The sequence below is a fragment of the Lycium barbarum genome, chromosome 12 (assembly GCF_019175385.1).
Source record: "Lycium barbarum isolate Lr01 chromosome 12, ASM1917538v2, whole genome shotgun sequence".
NCBI lineage: Eukaryota > Viridiplantae > Streptophyta > Magnoliopsida > Solanales > Solanaceae > Lycium > Lycium barbarum.
The window spans coordinates 95122382-95145112 of record NC_083348.1 but is presented as its reverse complement, the minus strand read 5'-3'; the positions used below and the strand labels follow the sequence as shown (position 1 = coordinate 95145112).

Below are 22731 nucleotides of genomic sequence, written 5' to 3'. Positions count from 1 at the left end.
GGTTCTATATAAAATATTAATGTTTCGGAGTCTTGACACATGACTAATCGTTGGTCAAAGTATGGAAAAAACACTAAGTTTTTTCAAACAAAACTTACTTCTGACACCTTTTCAACCCCTAAAATGACGATCCGAACGTCTACGTATCCTTGATGTATTGGGCCTACATTATTGTACGCAGAAAAAAATATCAGGTTCTATATAAAATATTGACGTTTCGGAGTCTTGACACACGACTAATCGTTGGTCAAAGTATGAAAAAAACACTAAGTTTTTTCAAACAAAACTTACTTCGGGCACCTTTTCAACCCCTAAAATGACGATCCGAACGTCTACGTATCCTTGATGTATTGGGCCAACATTATTGTACGCAGAAAAAAATATCAGGTTCTATATAAATATTGACGTTTCGGAGTCTTGACACACGACTAATTATTGGTCAAAGTATGAAAAAAAACACTAAGTGTTGCAAAAAATAAAGTTGACCAATTTTTTTTTTTTTTTGGTACTCTTTTCTATAATGCAGTATTTTACTGCGTTATAATTTTTTTTTTTTGGTACTGTTTCTATAACGCAATATTTTACTGCGTTATAGATTTTTTTTTTCTATAACGCAGTAAAATACTGCGCTATAGCACTTAACGGCTTCGTCTCCGTGAAGTGCTATAGCGTAGTATTTTACTACGCTATAGATACTTTGATAACTTTTTTTTTATTGAGATATTTTAATTCAAAGTGATTTTTTTAGGGCATTTTAGTTCCGGACTCAAATTGATAAAGGCCACTAGATAAAAGAAAAAAGTGAATGAAAAGGACATTCACAAATCACAATGATGAAAATTAAAAGGCATTTCGATGAAATGAGGCTCTGCGATTTATAATGCGGAAAAGGTCCAAAAATATCCCTGAACTATTGAAAAAGGCTCATAAATATCCTCCTTCCACCTTTTGGTCTAAAAATACCCTTAAGGTTTGTTTTTGGCTCAAATATACCCCTCAAACTAACAAAGTTAAAGTTAACTCTTTTAAAAAGCCAAATGGCATTTTGTGATTGGACACATATATTATTTAATTTAAAAATTAAAAAATATGAACAAAACTGATTTTTTTTTTGCATTTTGTGAATTAATCAACGAAATATGTTTTTTTTTGCATTTCGTGAATAAAAAAACGAAATAGAAAATTATAATTTTTTTTTGCATTTCGTGTATTGAAAAATGAAATAGGATAAAAAAAAATAATTTTGTTCATATAAAAACAAAATTGGAAAATATATTTTGTCCAATTTTCCAATTTCGTTTTTATATGAACGAAAATAATTTTTTTTTATCCTATTTCGTTTTTTAATACACGAAATGCAAAAAAAAAATTATAATTTCCTATTTCGTTTTTTTATTCACGAAATGCAAAAAAAAACATATTTCGTTGATTAATTCACGAAATGCAAAAAAAAAAAAACAGTTTCGTTCATATTTTTAAATTTTTTAGTTTTTAATTTTTAAGTTTCCACACAATTTTTTTTTTAAAAAAATATGTAAATTACGGAATTTTATTATTGGCAATTTTTTTTTTAAATATGGAATTTTAAATTACTGGAAATTTATTATTGGCAATTTTTTTTTTAAAATTTGGATTTTTTTTTAAATTACGGAATTTTATTATTGACCAATTACAAATTGCCATTTGGCTTTTTAAAAGAGTTAATTTTAACTTGTTAGTTTGAGGGGTATATTTGAGCCAAAAACAAACCTTAAGGGTATTTTTAGACCTAAAAGGTGGATGGAAGGGTATTTTTAGACCAAAAGGTGGAAGGAGGGTATTTATGAGCCTTTTTCAATAGTTCAGGGGTATTTTTGGACCTTTTCCGTTTATAATGAGCAGTGTCAATATGGGCTGGCCCAGCCCAACCCGATCCAACCCTAAAGGGCTAAAGAATTAAATGGGCTAGGACGGGCTGATCCTTTTAATTGAAGGGCCTACAAAATGGCAGTCCAACCCAGCCCTAAGCGGGCCGCGGGTTAGGACGGGCCAACCCTTTAAATTTTTTCGTCTTCCGAAATAACATTTTCTAAGTGATTTTTGGTACAATTTGAACATGAAACTTATGTAATATGAAATAGAATCTTCTACCACACCATTCTTAAGCAAAATCATATCATAGAAGAAAAAAATTTAAGAGAACAAATATAAATTATTATTTTTTATCACTAATTCAGATCACGTTCAAAAGAAATTAAACATAATATAAATTTTAAGACTAAAAAGTATTACTTTATTTTCTAATTTACTATTTAGTAGTAAGTACATTCTTTCTTAATCATTACTTTTATCTTTTTGTTTAATTTACTTATATTTTTTTTTAAAAATTAATTAATTTATTATTCTTTTCTGACCTTAAGGGCTGATCTCAGCCTAACCCTTGAGGCCGGCGGGCCAAGAGAGGCTGGGCTTTTGAGCCTCACTTCTATATGGGCCAAAGAAATCCTAGCTCAACCTTACTTAAATGAAGAGTTGGGTTGGACCGACCTCGCGGGCCAATTCCATATTGACAGCTCTAATAATGAGGAAAAACATTAGATGAAGGTACGAGAAAAGGGCTATGAGAGAAAAGGACACGGTGCATATTGTTAGTTTTGGATCATATTTTATATAATTTTTTTCTAAAAAGTCACGCATAATTAATTAGTTTTACACTTTATATGTGGTGTCTCAGTCTTTATAATGTGAGATTCTATTCGTATAATCAATAATCTTTTCCTCTAACTAATTTTCATGCAGCCCATCACCATCTGGGGAGCCAAATTTGATACTTATGGGTTCTGAACTTGCCAGTGAACTGAACCCTTAACTCAACTTAATTCATAAATAAATATTTTATACATATTTAATAAATTTCCTAATGCGAATACAATATTTAAGCAAACGCTATTAGGTTGTCCGAATCCATGCTAATGATCTAGCTCCGTCTCTCATCACCACGATCCACGACCAATTTTTCAAGATTTACTGTGTCACTTATACAACGGAACATTTATGGCCACTGGAGCCATGAGCTAGCATTTTCTTGTGGGTATGCATCTCCAAGCTACCTTTGGCATGTTAAAGATATTAAATCAAGTACCACATCATCTTCATACTTGTATTATCAAACCATTGATTATAATACGCATAGTTAGGTTAAACCAAATAAAAAATAACATGATATAATATTATTTGCTTTGATCCGAGCCACACAATTTTTCGGAGCAAACCTCACACCGTTAGTTGCACTAATTGATTTGTTGTATTCAAATAAACTTCAAACCGGGAGTTGGAAGGTTGAACCAAATCTTCATTAATTGAAATAATTAGCATGTAATAAATCCATATCACTAATAAGTGAGTAGGTAAATCAGGATTTTTGCCTGAGAAAGGATAAACAATAGGTTGTCATCAGCTAGTTTTGGGGCCATCCAACAAGACACACTTGGCCAGATGACAAGCAGCAACCACCTTGTATTTTAGCCAATTTCCACTCCTTGCTTTCTCCGCTGCTGCTCTTATTTTCCCAACAGAAGAACTACTTCAATTCTTCCGAAAAATAGGGTTTCTTGTCTGAAAATTCCAAGTTCCCAACGATTACTCCCACGCGTCACCTCGTACATTCCCTTTTAGTTGCTGAAATCTAACGCCTGATGTAACTGTATTAGGTCTTAATTTTGAAAGTCATTATCTCTACCAGTTCCTCAGATCACCTCTGTTTTTCCTATAAAACCTCAACAAATGGCTCTTCATGCTACTGCTTTCTGCTTCAGTGGAGTTTCCACTTCTAGAAGCTCTTTGTTCTCAGTTTTCCCTGCTTCTAGAAGATGCACTGTGAAAGCAACAGCTTTTCCTTCCCCGTCTCTGCCCATCTTTCATCGATGCAAACTTCAAGGTCTTTATCTTTTAAATTTAGCACAATTTCAGACTAGATTATTTATATATGTATGCAGAAAGTTTAGTGAATTTTTTTTCAAAAGACAACCACAACAAACCCAATGTAATCCCATACATAGACCTTGAAAGGGGCGTATTTAGAATATAGATTAAGAGGTGCAATCAATGTCTTTAAATTTTGTTTTTCCCTTTTTGGGGTTGTGTTGATAAACCTGCTAACACTGAAACACATTTCAGAATGAACTATAAGAAGGCATGTTCCTTCTGTTCATGGATTTGTAAATATATAATGCTGATAAGTAATATTTGAGCTGTCTTGGATTCTTTTATTGTGGACTATGTCATTACAAGACCAACAGCGTGATCATTTTTTTTTTTTCGTGTTTAGAGTTTGCTTTATACCTTTTTGTATTTATAATTTCTTTTTCAATTATAATTACTCAAGGAAGAGCATTGCCAAGTGACAATGGGCCATTGGAAAAGGATGAAACTTCCCTTGTTGTGTGCTTTGGAGAAATGCTCATTGATTTTGTTCCTACCACAAGTGGGCTTTCATTGGCTGAAGCACCTGCATTTAAAAAGGCTCCTGGTGGTGCACCAGCTAATGTTGCTGTTGGTATTTCCCGTCTTGGTGGTTCATCAGCTTTCGTTGGGAAGGTATAACATTAGATAGCTTTACGAAGTTCAATAAATGTACAGGCAATTATCTTTTCAGTCAAGTATGTGTTGCTTTTAAGTTGGGTTACTTACGTTGACAATTAGCACCAAACAGACTGTAGGAGGAAGCAACTGTTTATTATTCCCTCCGTCCCATTTTAATTGTTGCTTTAGCCCTTTTCACGCTGATTAAGAAAAACAATAAATACAAGGTATAGTTTACTAAGTTACCACTATTTATTAGATGCTTTTCGAGAATTGAGCAGTATTAAAAAGAACTAGTATTTCTTTATGTTAAGCGTATAGTTGGAAACAATTGCCAACTTTAGCCTTGAACTCCTAAAGTGGCAATTATTTTGGGACATTTTTTTTGAGCTAAAGCAACAATTAAAATGGGACGGTGGGAGTATTGTTTACTTGCTTCTATTGGAACATATGTCTGTGTCTGTTTCCCAGAACTATTTCAAGTCACCAAGTGACTTTAGAAGCTCCAAGGTTATTCACAACATTGGAACGATCTTAATGCATGGTTGAAATTTCATTAAATCTAACATAGAGATCTGCTACACTTGCCGAGGAAACGTGAATTGCTCCAAATTACCCCTGGTACCATGCTGATCTGGGATCTAGCGTGGTGCACTTGTCAAATACCTTCTTCTTTAGTATACTAATTTCAATGCTGATATGATATACTCATATACCTTAGCCTATAGCATTAATGAAGAGCAGCTTTGCCCTCATCCAAGAGTCACTATTCCAAACTAATGCATTCAAATTAGGGAACTCAACTTAATATGCATTAGGCTTATCTTCCTTTCTGCCCTGGAGATATTTGATAATTTGATTGTTGTTGAAGAATCATATTCAATCATTTCCTTTGCTGAGTTGTGAAAATTAATTAGAAAAAGACTGTGAAAGTGAAGATAGGCCTTACACATTTATTAAGCCTTTTGTGATATATGCTTATTACTTGTAATCACAAGCATTTAATGCTTTTATTTCAATTTTTTTACACCTCACCGTACTATTTGATATATACTTTCCTTCTAAAGAAAAACTTGTAATCATGAGCAGGTTGGTGAAGACGAATTTGGTTACATGCTTGCTGAGATTTTGAAGGAGAACAACGTCAACAGTGATGGTATGCGCTTTGATCCAGGTGCTCGTACTGCTTTAGCATTTGTAACACTGAGAAAGGATGGAGAACGTGAATTTATGTTCTACCGTAACCCGAGTGCTGATATGTTGCTTCAAGAGGATGAACTTGATTTAGAGTTGATCAGGAAGGTACATGAGGTTCTTTATCCTTGAGATAGAAGTATTTCGAAGTTTCGTTATAGCAAATGAATAAAGAAGGACGAGATGAACAAAAATTAGGATCATAATATGAAAACTGAATTGGTTTTGGTTCTTAAATGGCGTACTTCCAATCATAAGAACTTCTGTATTTGTCCTCTTTGTTACTTCTTTTAAGAGTAACTTATCTTATTTTGATGTGTCCACTTTATATAGTAAAAACCTTTATTCAGTTCATAATTTGGTTCTTAGAGTACCTTGCAATCCAGATCTTCAGATTTTCGGAGACCATCTTATTTGAAAAGTGTCTAAGTATTTCGTATGCTTTCTGGAAAGCATGTCACTCTACAAGTCCGCCAAACTGTTACAGTGTTGCTTTCCTTATTGCACGAGTTTAATCATGGATACATCAGATTTCTTCTTCTATTTCTAGTGTGGACTCCTACTACTATGTTTTATTTGGATTGTCAACTTGATAGTGACACCTGATGATTCCTATACCTTATGACAGGCAAAAGTTTTTCATTATGGTTCCATAAGCCTGATTACGGAGCCATGCAAATCAGCCCATATTGCAGCTGCAAGAGCTGCGAAAGATGCTGGTGTGATCTTGTCATATGATCCCAATTTGAGGCTTCCATTGTGGCCATCTGCAGAAAGTGCTAGAGAAGGAATCCTTAGCATATGGGAAACTGCTGATATAATTAAGGTACTATTTTCCAAGTGTGCTATGTGAAATCTTACTTGTTAATGGCGATATAATTAATCTTGCAAGAGAGTCGGACTGAAAAGTCTGAACTTTCATATGAAATGTTACCTCTGATGTTTCAGCTACTTGTTATCACCAGATAAGTGAAGAAGAGATTTCATTTTTGACACAAGGAGAAGATCCTTATGATGATAATGTTGTTCGGAAGTTATACCATCCAAACCTCAAGTTACTCCTCGTCACAGAAGGCTCAGAAGGTTGCCGATATTACACTAAGGTGAGCTTCTAAGATGTGGAAAATTTCTTGTTATTTAAATTTTTTAACTATGCTGCTTGCCTGTTTGTTCTTTTAGGGAAAATTGCATAATTGCAACTGCATCTCACTCTACACAAATTAATGTGTGTAAGCTAATGATAATGTAACCCTTTATCACGAAGTTAAGAATATGTCTGTATTTGTTCCTTATATCTTAAGATGTAAAATCCATCTTGTTGTTTCATAACTTCTTAAACTATTAAGTATGCTGTTTCCTTTCGTGAATCATGATCAGGAAACAGTATGACTACCGTTTCTTCCAGTTTCTTGAAAAGCTCATTAGAGGTTGTCTGAGTCTTATTGGTCTACTTCAAGCTGGTTCAAATATGTCAGCTCGTTCCTGGTCAAGTAGCGCATAAATTGCATTGTTACAACTTACAAGTTAGAAATATTAATTTTGTGCATCTTTAGGTCAAACTTCTAGGCCAGTCACCAAATTGATATGTGCATACCCAGATTTGCCACCTACCACTATATATGAAAGGAAAAAGAAAATAGTTCTCTGAAGTTGCTTGAATCATGAAAAACAGGATTTCAGTGGACGAGTTAAGGGTTTAAAGGTGGATGCTGTGGACACCACCGGCGCTGGAGATGCTTTTGTAGCTGGAATATTGTCACAGCTAGCATCTGATGTCTCGCTGCTTCAGGTATCGTTTTTTTGTAGTGAATCTAATTATGTTCTGTAGTCGTAGTGTTTTATTATCTTGGCATTATGTTGGCTACTACTTTACATTTTTCATTGTGTATATGGTTTCTAATGTCATGCTATATAATGAGCAAAAAAAAAAAAATACTATTTCTTGTTTGTGCACTAGGTGTGTATCTTCAGTACAAGTACATTAAAGGACCTATATGATTTACTTGTAGTATGGACATTTTACCATGTCATTGAAACCTCTAGTTGGGACCCTAAAAACTTAAACTCGCACATGCAATCCAGTGATATAAGGCAGCTGAAAAATCACAATTTGAATAACTGTCTTCTGCAAGTAAGAACTTGCAGTTAATGAAGCTAGACCACTACTCAAAGTGGGCTGTGTTGATACATCGACTTATCAATTACACTGGGTGAAATTTCTTGCTGTAGCTACTTCTGAAACAAAAACTGAAAGGGCTGAACTGATTGATTTGAATTCTCAAACTTCAACCTGTTTTTCCATTTGGGGTTGCGCTTCCTTTTATGCTTCAACTTAAAGCACATACCTCTTTAATGCTAATTTATGAATCTTAATTCTTTAGGATGAGGGAAAACTTCGAGATGCCCTTAGATTTGCTAATGCTTGCGGTGCATTGACTGTGATGGAGAGAGGAGCAATTCCAGCTTTGCCAACAAAAGAAGTAGTGTTGAATGCCTTGCTCAAGTCAGTTGCATAATATCATCCGACTTATTAATCAGTTGTCATTTAAATGCGCTTGCAAAGTTTTCCATGTGTCTCTTGCATAAATTCTTGTAGGGCAAAAGAATATCATGTATGAGTAGATCTAGAAGAAGAGCGTTGGCACAAACCTGAAAACAGCTCCAAATAATCGTAATAATTTCTGATAAATATGTGGAAGTTCATAACCACATTATTAACCCCGTGTATTTATTTAAGACCAATGTTCAATTCTCGAGGCTAATGCATGGGTTGCTGATTCAGTTACATTCATTCACTTTGAAGTGTTTATATCTGTCAACAGCGCTTGATTAGCATTGACAGTTCGAATATGCATATGAATTGATTTGGTTTAATAAATTGGAGCATGTAGTCTTACTCTTTCTTTTTCTTTTACGATAAGCTAGTCGTGTTCACTCATTTCTAAACAACAGTAAACGGAAGGTAAAAACGCGGACTTGGTCAGCTGGTTTTATATATAGCCTTTACAAATTTGTGTTTTATTATGTCTTTTTTCTAAGACATGTTTACTTATATAGAAATAAGAAATCTGAAAATAACTCACGAGATTTTTGTGGGTTTATTTTCTTCTATTTAAATTGTAAAAGGTTAATGAACTTTATGTCGTGCCAATTGTAAAGGCCCTGGTGAATCTTGTGACCTCAATGCCATTTTTTTTTTCACTTTCGAAATTCTCCTCCCCTTCCTTACAGAGAAGGGATAAGTGACTAGTTCCGTACTCCTCTCATTTAAATGATATATCGAACACACCGAAAATATAATACTGTTGAAGCTGTTGGTTGTTATTTACTGCGGGACAATACCACATATAAGTTGTGACCTATGAATAAATTACGGATCCCATAAAATTGTTAATAAGGATAAGTTTCATATTTGGTAAAATTTTCAAGTATTTTACCCTTTCCCAACTGCACGCAATTTTGAGGTGTCAAAATGTTGTCATCGTCTGTTTTGGAAGTCGCATTTATTTCCTTCCACAAAGAGTAACAGATTGGTTGTTGCAAAATTTGTTAATACCATCAACCCTCAAGAGTTCCTTTCACAAAGCCCGAGTCCTAAGGCTAAGGGTGGCCATACAAGCTAATAGCATACCTCTTTATAACATAAATTCTAACTCATTTTGCGGATCTAATTAAGTTGACAAACTCACAAACAAAACCAACTTTGCCTGCATTACAACCATCATAATAAGAGGGCAAAGAACAAACTAAAGAATGGCTGAAGATCCACAAGACGTAGCTGACCGCGAACGAGTCTTCAAGCGTTTTGATTTAAATGGTGATGGGAAAATTTCTTCAGCAGAACTTGGAGAGACCTTGAAGATGTTAGGCTCTGTAACCTCTGAAGAAGTCCAGTACATGATGGCTGAACTTGACACTGATGGGGATGGCTTTATTTCTTTTGAAGAATTCGAAGAATTTGCTCGTGCCAATAGAGGTTTGATCAAGGATGTTGCTAAAATATTCTAGCTTTCTTGATGCACGCTCTTTACCATTAGAAGCGGATTTTGGGTGGGTTATGCAGGTTCAACTTAATTCATTACTTTCAGCTCGAACTATGTATGCATATACAAAAAAGATTAAAAATGTATATGTTTAATAAGATCATAGTCATTCTGAAGCCGACTGACTCTAGATTCTAGATTCACATTTGCTTATCATGTTTCAGTATTCTTTCTCCATTTTGATATGCATCACTTTCGAATCTGTCTTGGTTTTTCCTTCTTTTTCTTGGTTGCAAAAAACCGTTAAACTGTACCTCTTATTCTTACATCATTGTTGAGGTGGTTTGTATGTATATCTTTTCTTTTGGTTATAAATTATTTGGTTGGTTCTAAGTTGTTTGGTTTAAATAAATTTTATAAATTTAGGCAACGTGGGTTAACAACATTGAACTACTAGTTTGTCTGCCTTGTATTATATTGGGTCATTTGCACCATCACCCTTCAAAGGCACTAGTCTTTAATTTAATTTAATTTAATTTTTGTCACTCAAATTGGTGGTCTTTAATTTTTGTCTTTCACCTAATACCATGAGGTTTGGAGTTCAAATTCCGGTTCAGTAAAAAAAATAAAAAAAAATCGCAAGGCAGAATTTTATAACAAAGTTAGGCCTATTCGGGCCAAAGTTAGGCCTCTCTCTTTTGCATTCAAAATTCTGCCTGCAAAACTCTGCCTTGCAAATCCAAAACTCTGTCTTGCGAAATTCCTTCTTTTTTTTACTGAATTGGGGTTCGAACTCAGAACCTTGAAGTATTAGGCGAAGGACAAAAATTAAAAATCACCAATTTGAGGGACAAAAATTAAAGACCAGTGCTTTTGAAGGGCAATCCGCACAACAAAAAGTATGGGGAATAGATATTTTCATTATTTGGGGTCCTATGTGAGAGTTTTAGCTGTCATTATCTCAACAATCTCAAATAATGTCAAGGTGGCCTAATTTTATTTATTGTTAGTGGCAAAATGGTTGTACTTTCTGAACCATATCTTTCCTTAAATACCTAACCTGAAACAGATCGATTAACTTTAGTTTTATTAATAAAGAAAGAGGTTAAACGTACCATCAATAGGAAAAAAGATATGCCATGAAGAGAATATGTTGTCAATTTCCTATAAATTCAAAAATCCAAAAAGAGTTGTATTCAACAAGAAAGTTTATTAATGTCTCAGACCTTTTAAACAAACAGAATTTACTATTAATAAATTTTAAATTTTGGTGGCCTACTGTAGATTGTCATACACTGCTCCCTTTAATTTACCATTGAGAAATATGGCAACGGTTATTAGTTAGTTACAAGAAAGAGAAAGGTTCGATTAACTACATTATTAATTTGGAGTGAAAGTAGCTAAGAAGTGAAAAATCTCGAAGCAATACAAAAAGGCCTTTCTGTTTAAAGAAGATTGTGTCTGGGGTGCGGAGCGGGGGTCGCTGATGCCTTAAACACAGTGAATTTAGAAACCAATGTCACGGAAAGACGTAAGATCATGCTAGAAAACAATTCACAAACTTATTATGTGCTCTCACAAAACAGAACCTGCCATATTTTCCCCACCAAAATCAGGGACACATATATACAAACAGTGTATTCTTCAATCAGACCACCACTTCTCTATCTATCTACAAGTTAAATGAGCTTATCAGTTGTCACCCTAGAACCTTAGAATGGAGTGAGGGGAACAAGAACAAGGAGAAAAAAAAAATAAGAAACTAATCAAATTAATCGTCTTCATGTCAACGACAACAAAAATCATCACCCTCAAAGTCAGTTACTCCTAACATTGCCAAGGCTAAGTGACTATTCATTTCACTTTTGGTGCGCTGCAACTGGGGATAACACTCAATCATACAATTATTACTGGAAATAGACTTCTTCCTGTTCAATGAACGAACTTCTGTGCCGCTCAATATGGCAATGATCTCATCCATATTGGACCTTCGAGATTCTTCACTGTGTATACATGCAGCTGCTGCTTGAGTCATCCGAGTTATTTGATCTAGGTTCTTTCGAGGAAATTTGAGTCTCGGATCAAGAAACTTTTCAAGAGCTCCTTGCTGCAGCAGTGGCTTTGCCTGAAAAGAACAGAGAATGAGACTATAATTTCCAATCTTGTCAAAAAGAACAATAAATTATCTAATTCGTTAAACAGTCAATCATGGTAATATCACAGGGATTGTACAGGTCACTCAAACATCATTGGCTATAGCAAAAAACTTCTCAATAGTGAAATTTATAAATATGCCACAACTTTGGCAGAAATCATGCTGGATAATATGTATGAGTGCATTACCAGTTACCAATCACTGTAGCCAGACTGATTTAAACATAACTAATAAAGAGAAACGAACACAGCTTAGGCAGAAAGTGAAGCAAGAACCTACCCACAACACCAAGTTCTCTTCTCTTGGTCCTCCTTTCCCTTCAATTGGCTTCCTTCCAGTTAGCAGCTCCAGGAGGACGACTCCAAAGGCATAAACATCGGTTTTATCCGATATTTTACCATGCTGAAAATATTCAGGAGCTAAATACCTGCAAATGTAATTCAAGAGCGTAAATACGGTGATGTTCTCTACAGTCAAGCAAAGTGAGGATTTTATTCATAGCTACCCCTATTTAAGAGTTGTCAAGATAGAAACTATACCCGAATGTTCCTTTAACTGTTTTACAAAGGAAAGGAACAGAAGGTGCAGGAGTCCATGTAGCTAAACCAAAGTCACACAACTGCATAGATCAATATAAGGATTAAAATACAGAAACGGCCAAAAGAACGATAAACAATTTAAGCTGTTAAATATGAATGTTCCTTCCATTACCTTGGGCGTCTTCTTTGATGAGAGAAGAATGTTGGAGGGTTTGATGTCCCTGTGAACAACACACCTCTCAGTGCCATAATGCAAATACCCTATTGAATCTGCAATGCCTACGGCCACTTTATACCGTGTAGACCATGGAAGTGCTGGACCACTTTTCACTCCCCTCTTCTTCTTATCTGTGAGTGAAACTCTATATATATTAGACCCAAATAAATTGTGCAAACTAAAATAACAATGACCTTATTGAGAAAAGAATAAAACCAAGTATTCTCACCGTGCAAATGATGCTCTAAACTTCCGCCAGATACATACTTGTATACCAAAAAGAAACCCTCCTCTGGATCAATGCAAAAACCAACCAGAGGAACAATGTATGGACTATGAAGAGAACTAGCGATCATCAATTCCCTACAAAATGCCTTTGCAGATTCCTTGTCTTCCCTTTCTAACCGCTTAATCGCAACAGTAGTCCTCATAAATCCAACTCTTCCTCTGAAAACATAGCTCAATGCTCCTCTTCCCAAAACTCTACCTACCCAATTCAAGAAAGGAATAATTACATTTTTCGACAGGTCAAAAGATCAATAGCCAGCAAACGCATAGGCTTTGTATATTAACTATTGAAGTATATATAATATACATATTGTACACGATGAAATATACACACATATATATACACATTCAATGTATAGGTTTTATATATTTGCCTAGCGCCCATAATTAATTTCGGCCGACGGGCCAAAAATGAAAAATCCCTTCAAGAAATAACAAATCAACATCACATGAATTTCTCAGTCAAACAGGGGAATGTAATAAAGTTAAGAAATTGAACATAACCAATTGAATACCTTTAGAAAAATTGCGAGTAGCAGAAGCAATCTCAGCATAAGTGAACCTAATTAAAGAATGAGTGACAGGTGAAATACTCCTCTCAAGTGATTGAATTTTCCTCCATTTAAGCTCTCTAGACAAAGGATCAGTCAACCCATTATCCAAATTCACCATCAAAACAGTTGCAGAAGAGCATCTGTTATTCACATTCATAGACTCAAGTTCAACCTGAGAACAAAAACTGAACCTAAAAGAAGAATGAACAGAATGTGGCTCAGCATTAATTAACTCAGTACCACAAGCACCTGACTCAGCAAGTAACCAAGCTTTATTATGTTCCAAACTACTGACACTTTTACCCTTATCATTGTTATCCTTGCCGGACCGTCGCCGGAGTCGGGTCGGGTTAAAACAGGCCAACCCGAAATCCCAAATCATTCTGTAAATTAAAGACTTGATTTTTAACTCATGGTCATCAGTATCAGTGTCTAAAGATTGAGTCTTTAAAGGGTATGAACTGTGAATAGGCTCTATAGAGTTAGTATAACTACTTTAGAAACCCCATTTTGTGAGTGGATCTTGAAAAGCAAAAGAAAACTTACAAACCAAAAAAGCAAGAAAAAAAGAAATCAAGAATCAAGAAAAGTGAACAACTTTGCTTGTAGGGAAGGATAGAGTTACTAAAAGAAGAGTAGTGTTGGAGAATAAGGGATCGAATATGTCTAATGAAAAAGTATGGAAAAGTGTGAAGGGATTTTTGATTATATGCTGAAAAAGGGAGAAGGTGAGAATGAAAGAGAAATAGAGAGAAAGAGAAAGATGGTCCCCAGATGAACTAAAATAAGACCGACCCAGTTTAATTTTTTAGTATAAGGCAGTTAATGGCATTATACTAAGAATGAGAAAAATGTGAATTGAGATAAATGCAAGATTCTTGGTGTTAATGCTTAACCAGACAAGCAGAAACCACAAAAGAGATGCTTCTGTCTTAAAGGGGCTTTTCTTTTATTGGGGATTTTGGATAAGTTTTAAACAAATGGAGGAAGAAATTTATTAGGCAGTTTTTTCAGAGGGATAATAAGGTGTAAATGTGAGAGGGAAAGAGGCAAATTAGGGGTTAGTTAATTTGGTGTTGGTGTATTAATTATAATGCAATAATCAAGTTGGAAAATCAGATAGATGATGGATGTAGTTGTTTGGTGACCTTCTCATCCCCCAACTACCTTTCTTGACAGCAGAGCTGCCCTCTCTCTTGTCATTCTACATATTATTCTTGAATCTTGATTTAACTTATTTATACAATAGAGTAGAAAGTGTATATATATTAATGTAATTTAATTTGTTGAAGCATATTGACTATCTTATCTTTTAGGTAGTTCTGAATATAAAAATTACTCTTGTCGAGTTTATGCTCAAGCCGAAAACTGGATAGATCTCGATGTAAAAATTTTGGTGATCAAAATTTGTAATATAATGATAACAAATTGTGATTGGACAGTGCATTGCTAACTAGTTTGGAACAGACTAACGACTGTTTCGAGGGGCTGTTTCGTTTAATAGTTACGTTTAAACATCAAAGTTGTATCGGTTGTGTAATTGATGTGATCAAAACATGGTAAACGTATTAGATTGTACTAACCATGAAGTTTTCACTAATAGCATTTGAGAATTGTTTTCGTACGATACAGTTTATAACGCTTGCTATTCGTTAGCTTAATGTAAGACTCTGGTGAGTATAACGGCGTCGTTCTCTTAAAAATAATCTTAAGAAACGCATAGGAAAAATATTACTTTTAGAAAATGTAAAAATTAAATAATTTTTTCAAGCTAAAAAAATGGATCATGATCAAAATGTCTGCTTGTGTTACTACTCTTTAACTAGCGTTACGTTTGGGTTCAAAGGTAAGGTTGCAAAAGAGTCTTGGATTGAACTTAGTTATTCTCGATATTCTTTGAGAATACAAGTGAATTAAGAAATTTATGGATTTAACTCCTTCTGGCAATACGTAGAAACCTAAGTTATATCTATGAATTCCTAGGCAAAGGACGACGGACAATCAAGGGAACGAGAGCAGGATGGTCAATTAAAACATCATGTTCTTGAACATTGCTAATGATTTGTCAATTTATTTCGAATAATATCATGAGATCTTTAGGCGGCATACTGCCATAATCATAGTTACTATAGGTTATCTAGGGTCTTAATGATATATCGTCCTCCCATGTCAAAAAATCAAGTAATTAATTAATTATGGAAATATGCAATGGTTGTCATATTGTTGATCAATAATAATCAACATTTATATTTTTATTATTATAAATGTGTATTTAGGTCAATCTGACATATCGATTGTTTTATTGAGTATCTATTGCCTCCCACTAGTACAGGTATCGAATAACTCTAATGCACTACAACGCGGGTAGTTCAAGAGAAAAAATCATCTACTAAATTTATTTATTTTTTTATCTCTGCCGAAATTTGAACATTAATTTCTTATGATTTTCACTAACTTGATACTTCTCCAAACAATTGACTACTGGAACCTTTCTCAGCTAGTACTCAAATTATATTACTTAGCACCAAGAAGAAATAAAAATATTAAGGATCATTGAGTTTAAAAAGACGGCTTTCAACAGAATAACATTATAAATGCTTTACTAAAATAAAAGGAGTTAGGAATGCGTATATCTACTTCCCCGAAAATGAAAAGGAAAGGAAGAGAAGCCGTGCAGAGAAGAGTAAGCTACCTAATTAATGTGTGGATTAAGGCAGTTAAGCTGATACCAGTGGAAAATTCCCCAGATGGCTACCATCAGATACATTTCATTACACAGTTCAGGTTATACAAATAATCCATATCAAGTTGTCACGATCCATTTTGGGGTCACGCGGGCACCTACCCTTCCCACCTCGGTAGGCGAACCCTCTCGTTGATTACACATCAATCAAGTAAAGGCGATTCATTTAAATCAATAGGTACTTAGAAATTCAGCGGAAACTTCATAATATATTCAATAAACTCAAGATTTAATAAAATTACAACGATTTAACACATACAGACTCGATCCACTTCCCATGACTTGGTCTAGACTAATACAAGAGCGACTAATGATTTCAGATTACCACTGCATTCTAAGACTCAATCTCCGTCCCGAAATGAAATGGGAGGAGGCCTTCCAGATAAGCACCGCGTATTTCCGCATATGCTTCGATCAATCACCTGAAACAATCTACACCCCAAAAACGGTGCAGCAAGTGCAATATCAGTAGAAACCACGCGTACTGAGTAAGTATCATAGGCCGATAATGGTTAATAACACATATCAGTAAAAGGATTCACAGATAAACATGACAACAACTCAATCAAGTCATACAGCTATCTACCACACATTGTATATCAATACCTTTCACTCTAATAATTCACTAGTCAATCTCCTAACGATCTCGGAACTCACATATCATTAAATCGATCGTTTCAGTCTAGTAGTCAACTCATCGGTAAGACATCCGGCATCTTACATCACATAGAGACCAAACATATAACTAATCTTACGAACGGTCTATGGGATATCTCAACAAGTTCAATCAATAAATCTAGATCCAAGTACACGTCATTGCCTAAGTAAAGCATCTAATCCAAATGTGCCAAGTCTGAAGAAATCATTCTGAATCCAATCATCACAAGTAAACACCAAATTATCTCAAAATCAAGCCATAATGCAATGCAATGCAAGATGTATGGATGCAATGCCATGCCATGCCAATGAGGTGTACACATGTACTCCGGACGAAAATATCGATGTCTCAGTAGCACAACCCAGTGTGACTCGTGAAGTCTAAGTGCCACCCTTCCCGGATCTTTGTCCAATAGACAGATGGGTCCCTGGCTAATTGCTCACAGAGGGAGTCTCACCGGCACCACTCTGGGGGACCCACGGAGTCCATGCACTAACAACGATTCCGGGATAACATCGGAATCGGCCATACAACAACGATACCCGAACATAACCATCGGACATCGGCCTCCTCACAATCACTCAAAAGAGTTTATCAAAATATCAGTTACACTCAATCAATGATACCGGATCATCACCGGATATCGGCCATGCATTATGAATATGAGGGAATGTATGCACTGCAAATATCAACGATTTCGAAATTGAACCTCGAAATCAGCCTTCTCACAATCACTCAAGTAAAAGAGTTTCTCAAATTTCAGTTTCATAGAATCAACGATTCCAGAATGGATCTTCGGACATCGGCCTTTTTACAATCACTCAAATAAGGATCTTATCAGAATTAGTTACTCAATCAACGATACCGGATCATCACCGGGTATCGGCCATGCATCATGAATATGTGAGAATGTGTGCAATGCGTATATCAAGTATCAACAATCAAGTTTAGTATCACAAGTACCAACAATTGGGTACGCCAACAATGTATCATATCACAATACCAACAGTGGGTATACCAACATACCAATATTACAATACCAACAGTGGGTATGCCAATAATATATCTAATCACAATACCAACCGTGGGTATGTCAACAATATATCAATATCACAAATACCACAGTGGGTATGCCAATAATATATATGAACCAAGACGGATAACGAGGTCTAATCTCTGTCAACAACTCATGGCATCAATCCAACACAGTAGTATTATCAAGCACAACACAACGGGGTAGCTAGTTCCAACACACACAACAAGTCAATTTACATTATTACCACTTCTTTAAATCAACCTATTAGTTTAGAATAAGTAATCTCACCTTACACTTACAATCATTTGTCACAACTCTTTTTAGAACTCAATCACAATTGTTGGTGTATTTTATCCTCCCATTTATCCACTAGATTCACTAGTAATCGCATAACACAATAATCCCATATTACGGGAATTTCTCATCATTAGACACAACAATAGGATTCACCCGCTACTTCCAAGTCACATATATCCACCGATATTAACGAAAACCACATCAAACAACCTAAGGAATCTACAGGCCAAAAGCCCAAACACACAAATCACACAACAATACCATCCTAAGATTCCATCCCAAATCTCCAATTCCTATACATGCATTCTCCGTTCCTTGTAATACATAAATATATGAAACTAACCGGAGTCTACCGAAAAGGAAGCCATAACCTACTTGGCAGTCGAACAGGTGCCACGAACCCACACGTTGCCTTGTCTTTCGAAGCGTCTCCAAATAATCAAACTCTATCATATATGAATTCTATGTAAGAAACCATGAATAATGATACCCATATTGGCTACTTTTTATTCGGGTCAAATTCCAACCCTTAATTTAGGAAAAACGGGACTCAAGGGTAAAACGGGAATTTTATGGTCAAAATACCAAATTCAATATCAAAAGGTCAAAACCCTTTACTATAATCATAGGAATACTCGATTAATTCTCAAAATCATCATTTATATGAAACCCCCAAACTGGGTCTAAGAACCCTAACTTTGATTCATGAATTTCAACTCTAGCTTGGAAGATTATTGGTCAACAATCCTAGATATATCATTATCTAGCATAATTAGCAACATTAACACCGCTTATTCATATTCTAGGAAGCCAATTTGATTTTAGAACTCACCTCAAGAAACTCATTTAAAGACCCATTAGATTCTAGATTATGCTAGATGATTAAGAGAGGTTAATGAAACTATAATAAGGTAGGAATGTTACCTTTGGGAAGAAACCACTTGAAAACCCTCAAATTTGACTCCACAAAGCTCTCAAGTCGGAATAGAAATAATGACTAGGATTTTGGGGTTTTAAACTTATAAAACTGCTCGTCGACCGCTGGAGACACCGCCCTAGTGGTACCGCTCCAGCGATCAAGCAGATCGCCCCAGCGGTCTAGTCACAATTGCTCTTCATCGCTCCAGCAGCACCATCACCGCCCCAGTGGTGCCGCGCCGCTGCAGTGGACACCAGCAGCTCAGACACCAGAATTTTTTTCCAAGTTCCACCATTTGATCCGATTTTCCGACTAGTTCCCGAGGCCATCTGCTCACATACCATACATGTAGGCACACTTAAAAACACGCTACGAACGCGCCCGTGGCCTCGGAATTCCCAACGGAGCTTTCGTTGACCGAGTCAACTTTGGGTCAACTCTTTTTCACTTTAAGCCTATATTTCACAAAAGTTGCCCGAATCCCGGTCTAGACACCTCGAGAAGCGTGCCAACGGTTCCCTCGGGTAAAAAATGAGCTAATCACTGCTCAGAAAAGGGCGAAAATACCAAAAAGGCCATAACGACCAAACGGGTCGTTACACAAGTTTAAGAATTTTGTTCACCAAAATAAATTAATAAAACTTTTGTGGTTTCCGGGAGTCTTTTTTAATTTTATTTATATTTTTATCTATACTTCTTGCACTAATACAACTACATCAGTTAGTTCACCATTAATTCTAATGATAAAAATGAGATAAGGATATGTATTAACTATAGTTAATTGATAATAATTTAAAAATGAGATAATAAAGACACATTTCATTTATGCATTGATTATTATACACCTCATTTGGATAAGCTTTTGCCCTTATTTGATGAGTACATTAAGATGATTTTTGGTATGATAAGTGTACAATAATTCTTTCATGAATGAACATCTTTCTAAACGTATAATTTGATCTTAGAGTTCATATATAAGTTTATGCGAATTAACTAGCAAATATAAGAAAATAGATATATCAAAAGGTAGCAACAATAGTATGATAAAGAATAATCTTAAGATAATTTTAAGTGTCCTTGCATGCCTCACATTGGACATTATGTCCTTTTGTTAAATTAAATTAAAGTATTTCATTGGTTGGAGGGGGTGTACGTGAATAATGATGAAATTGGGTCAGTGCACGTGTAACAAATTCGCTAATCAAATTTGGTACCGGCAGAATATCAACATCAGATCTTTCATTGAATAATTTAAGTGATGTTTTATGGGCAAACAATGGAACACGTAGCATTTTTCTTCTGTATGGGACGAATCAATTAGGTATGAACTCTCAAAAACTTATGGAGTACATCTTATTATTAGTTTTTTTAAGACATTATATAAATTAAATATTCCTAATTCTTGCCAGTTGTTAAGTTGTCGTCGCACTAGCGAATGAGATGGTTTTCATCTTTTAATAACTTTTTTTTTTTGCTTAATCTTTTAATAACTTCCTTTCACTGGTGTGCGTACCTTCTTCGAATGAACTCAAAAGTACAGGTTCCGAAACATCTAAAGTTTTGTTTTAGATTTATACTATGTCGTACATCTGGTTTCTTAAATTTTCGGAATAAAGGGTGTATTTTGGTAGTGAAGATTTTTTTTTATATATATTTTTGTAATGTTTGGTTGGTCAAAATATTTTAAAAATATTTTTTTTAGGAAAACACGTTTCTTAAAATGGTTTCACGCTCGTCGTCACCTCCCCACCTCTAACACCCACCCCACCCCTCATAATTTGCTTAGATTAAATATAAATGCTCTTAGAATACTATAATCTACTTACTTACTTAACACCAGAAATAAAAATATAAATCACTTATTTTCCAGAAACATTTTTCGTTTTTTCCTTCATACCAAATGAACCCAAAAGTAATTAACGTCTTTGAAATTAAACAGAAATATTGTAACTCACTTTTTTATAATAAATTAAAATTTATAAAAACCGTATAAAAGAAAAAAGCTTCCAAAATAATAATAGTGTCATATAAGATAAATATGATTAAGTAATTAGAACTCGTTAACTGTGCATACATTGATATGTCTGCTTATAGGAATTTTTTTTCTTTTTTCGAGAAATATTTTGATAACCAAACATGAAAAAATTGATAAATATTTAAAATGTTTTCCTCCGTAACAAAAATGCCCTCAGAGTATAGAGGTTCAATTAAATTAAAACATGTGGATTTATCTAATCTCATCAAATGAAAGAAGAAAACCAACAAAAATAACAGCAATTACGTTTTGGTCCCAAATAAGGTGGGGGAAAAAAATTAGGCGAGCTATGTCATCAAAAGCCCGTTTGGATTGACTTATAAGTTGCTTATAAACTGTTTTCACATTTTTTGAGTGTTTGACTGGTCATCTTAAAGTCATTTTGTGCATAAAATAAGCCCAAAAAAATAACTGAGCCCGTTTGACTTAACTTATCCAAAGCAGCTTTTCACCTTATAAGCAAAAATAAAATAAAAATTAGCCTCCCCCAACTTATTTTAAATCCATCCAAACAGGCTCCAAATGTGGTCAGCCTAATAAACTTATAATAAACTATAGATATGTGAAATACCCTACATGCAACCACAGGTAGTGGACTAGTGGTTTAGATTTGCAAGAGTTGCCAAATCGAAGTACTCCACTAATTATTTCATAAATTAGATAGATTATGAGGCGATAATAATACTACAATACCATATGTTATGGGTTTTAGTTTACGACAGTCTTTGTTTCGTGAAGTGCTAGCTCACCTAATGACATTACAGTTGTGCTAACATCTACTGTTTTTCAATGAATCCCCCATAGCCCTTCATCTCGAATTTTCTCTTCAGTTGACATTCTTTTTTGTTTTATTAGACACATAATACTAATTACGTACAATTATTTCATTTATTTTAAATTATTACAGAGGAGAGGATTGGGGTCCAAATTGACAATAAGAAAAATCACCATATGATCCTTCTCCCCTTCTTCTTTTGCCCTTTTGGTTTTGAATAAGACAGATAGCGTGGAAGTCTCTTAATACAGCTTGACCCCTCGGATTAAACTATTTTTGATCCAATTGTTTGATAAGTCATTTCAGGTTCTAACACACTAAGTCAATAAATGAAGACAAAGACATGAATTTTGTGCTTGAACTCCATATAGTGTATAAGCTAACTCAAGAAATACAAAAGACAGATTAATCCCGAACCATCATGTAAATTATCAACAACAAATCAAGCATGATATAGACAGCTTAAACTTAAATGGATTACAAAAAAAAAATGAATTAAATTTGTCACCTCTATTAATAAAGGATTAATCCCACTAGCTAGCTCCCCTTACGACATACAATCTCAATCACCACCATGCAAGGGAACCCAGCCCATGTGGGGAGCAAAAATGCATAAATGGGAGGATTGCATCCATCTTCCACCACATGCAAAAAAGATACAACAGGGTACATTGTTAACGGTGCGGCCACGTGACAATCAACATCCTACAAGGTTGAACTTACCTGCAGTATTTGTCATGAGATTTTCTTACTTTTGGATAGTAGAGACTTTATTTCC

General features: G+C 34.8%; 3 protein-coding genes across 3 annotated transcripts; 2 read left to right on the top strand and 1 right to left on the bottom strand.

The window, feature by feature from the left end:
* Window positions 1-3357: 3357 nt before the first annotated feature.
* Window positions 3358-8539, top strand: LOC132621987 (probable fructokinase-6, chloroplastic). The gene is made up of 7 exons (XM_060336499.1): window positions 3358-3916; window positions 4364-4575; window positions 5650-5862; window positions 6383-6580; window positions 6720-6857; window positions 7427-7543; window positions 8136-8539. Exons 1-7 carry the CDS (start codon window positions 3763-3765, stop codon window positions 8268-8270), a joined length of 1167 nt encoding a protein of 388 aa, XP_060192482.1. The 5' UTR covers window positions 3358-3762; the 3' UTR covers window positions 8271-8539.
* An 832-nt stretch (window positions 8540-9371) lies between these two features.
* Window positions 9372-9911, top strand: LOC132621988 (polcalcin Nic t 1). Its single transcript, XM_060336500.1, has one exon. The coding sequence runs from the start codon at window positions 9508-9510 to the stop codon at window positions 9760-9762; it is 255 nt and encodes an 84-aa protein (XP_060192483.1). The 5' UTR covers window positions 9372-9507; the 3' UTR covers window positions 9763-9911.
* A 1366-nt stretch (window positions 9912-11277) lies between these two features.
* On the bottom strand, window positions 11278-14554 carry LOC132623108 (probable serine/threonine-protein kinase PBL7). Its single transcript, XM_060337817.1, has 6 exons — window positions 13452-14554; window positions 12878-13135; window positions 12604-12779; window positions 12432-12511; window positions 12172-12319; window positions 11278-11862 (listed from the first exon to the last, which is right to left on the bottom strand). The coding sequence occupies exons 1-6, from the start codon at window positions 13870-13872 to the stop codon at window positions 11524-11526; spliced, it is 1422 nt and encodes a 473-aa protein (XP_060193800.1). The 5' UTR covers window positions 13873-14554; the 3' UTR covers window positions 11278-11523.
* Window positions 14555-22731: the final 8177 nt, after the last annotated feature.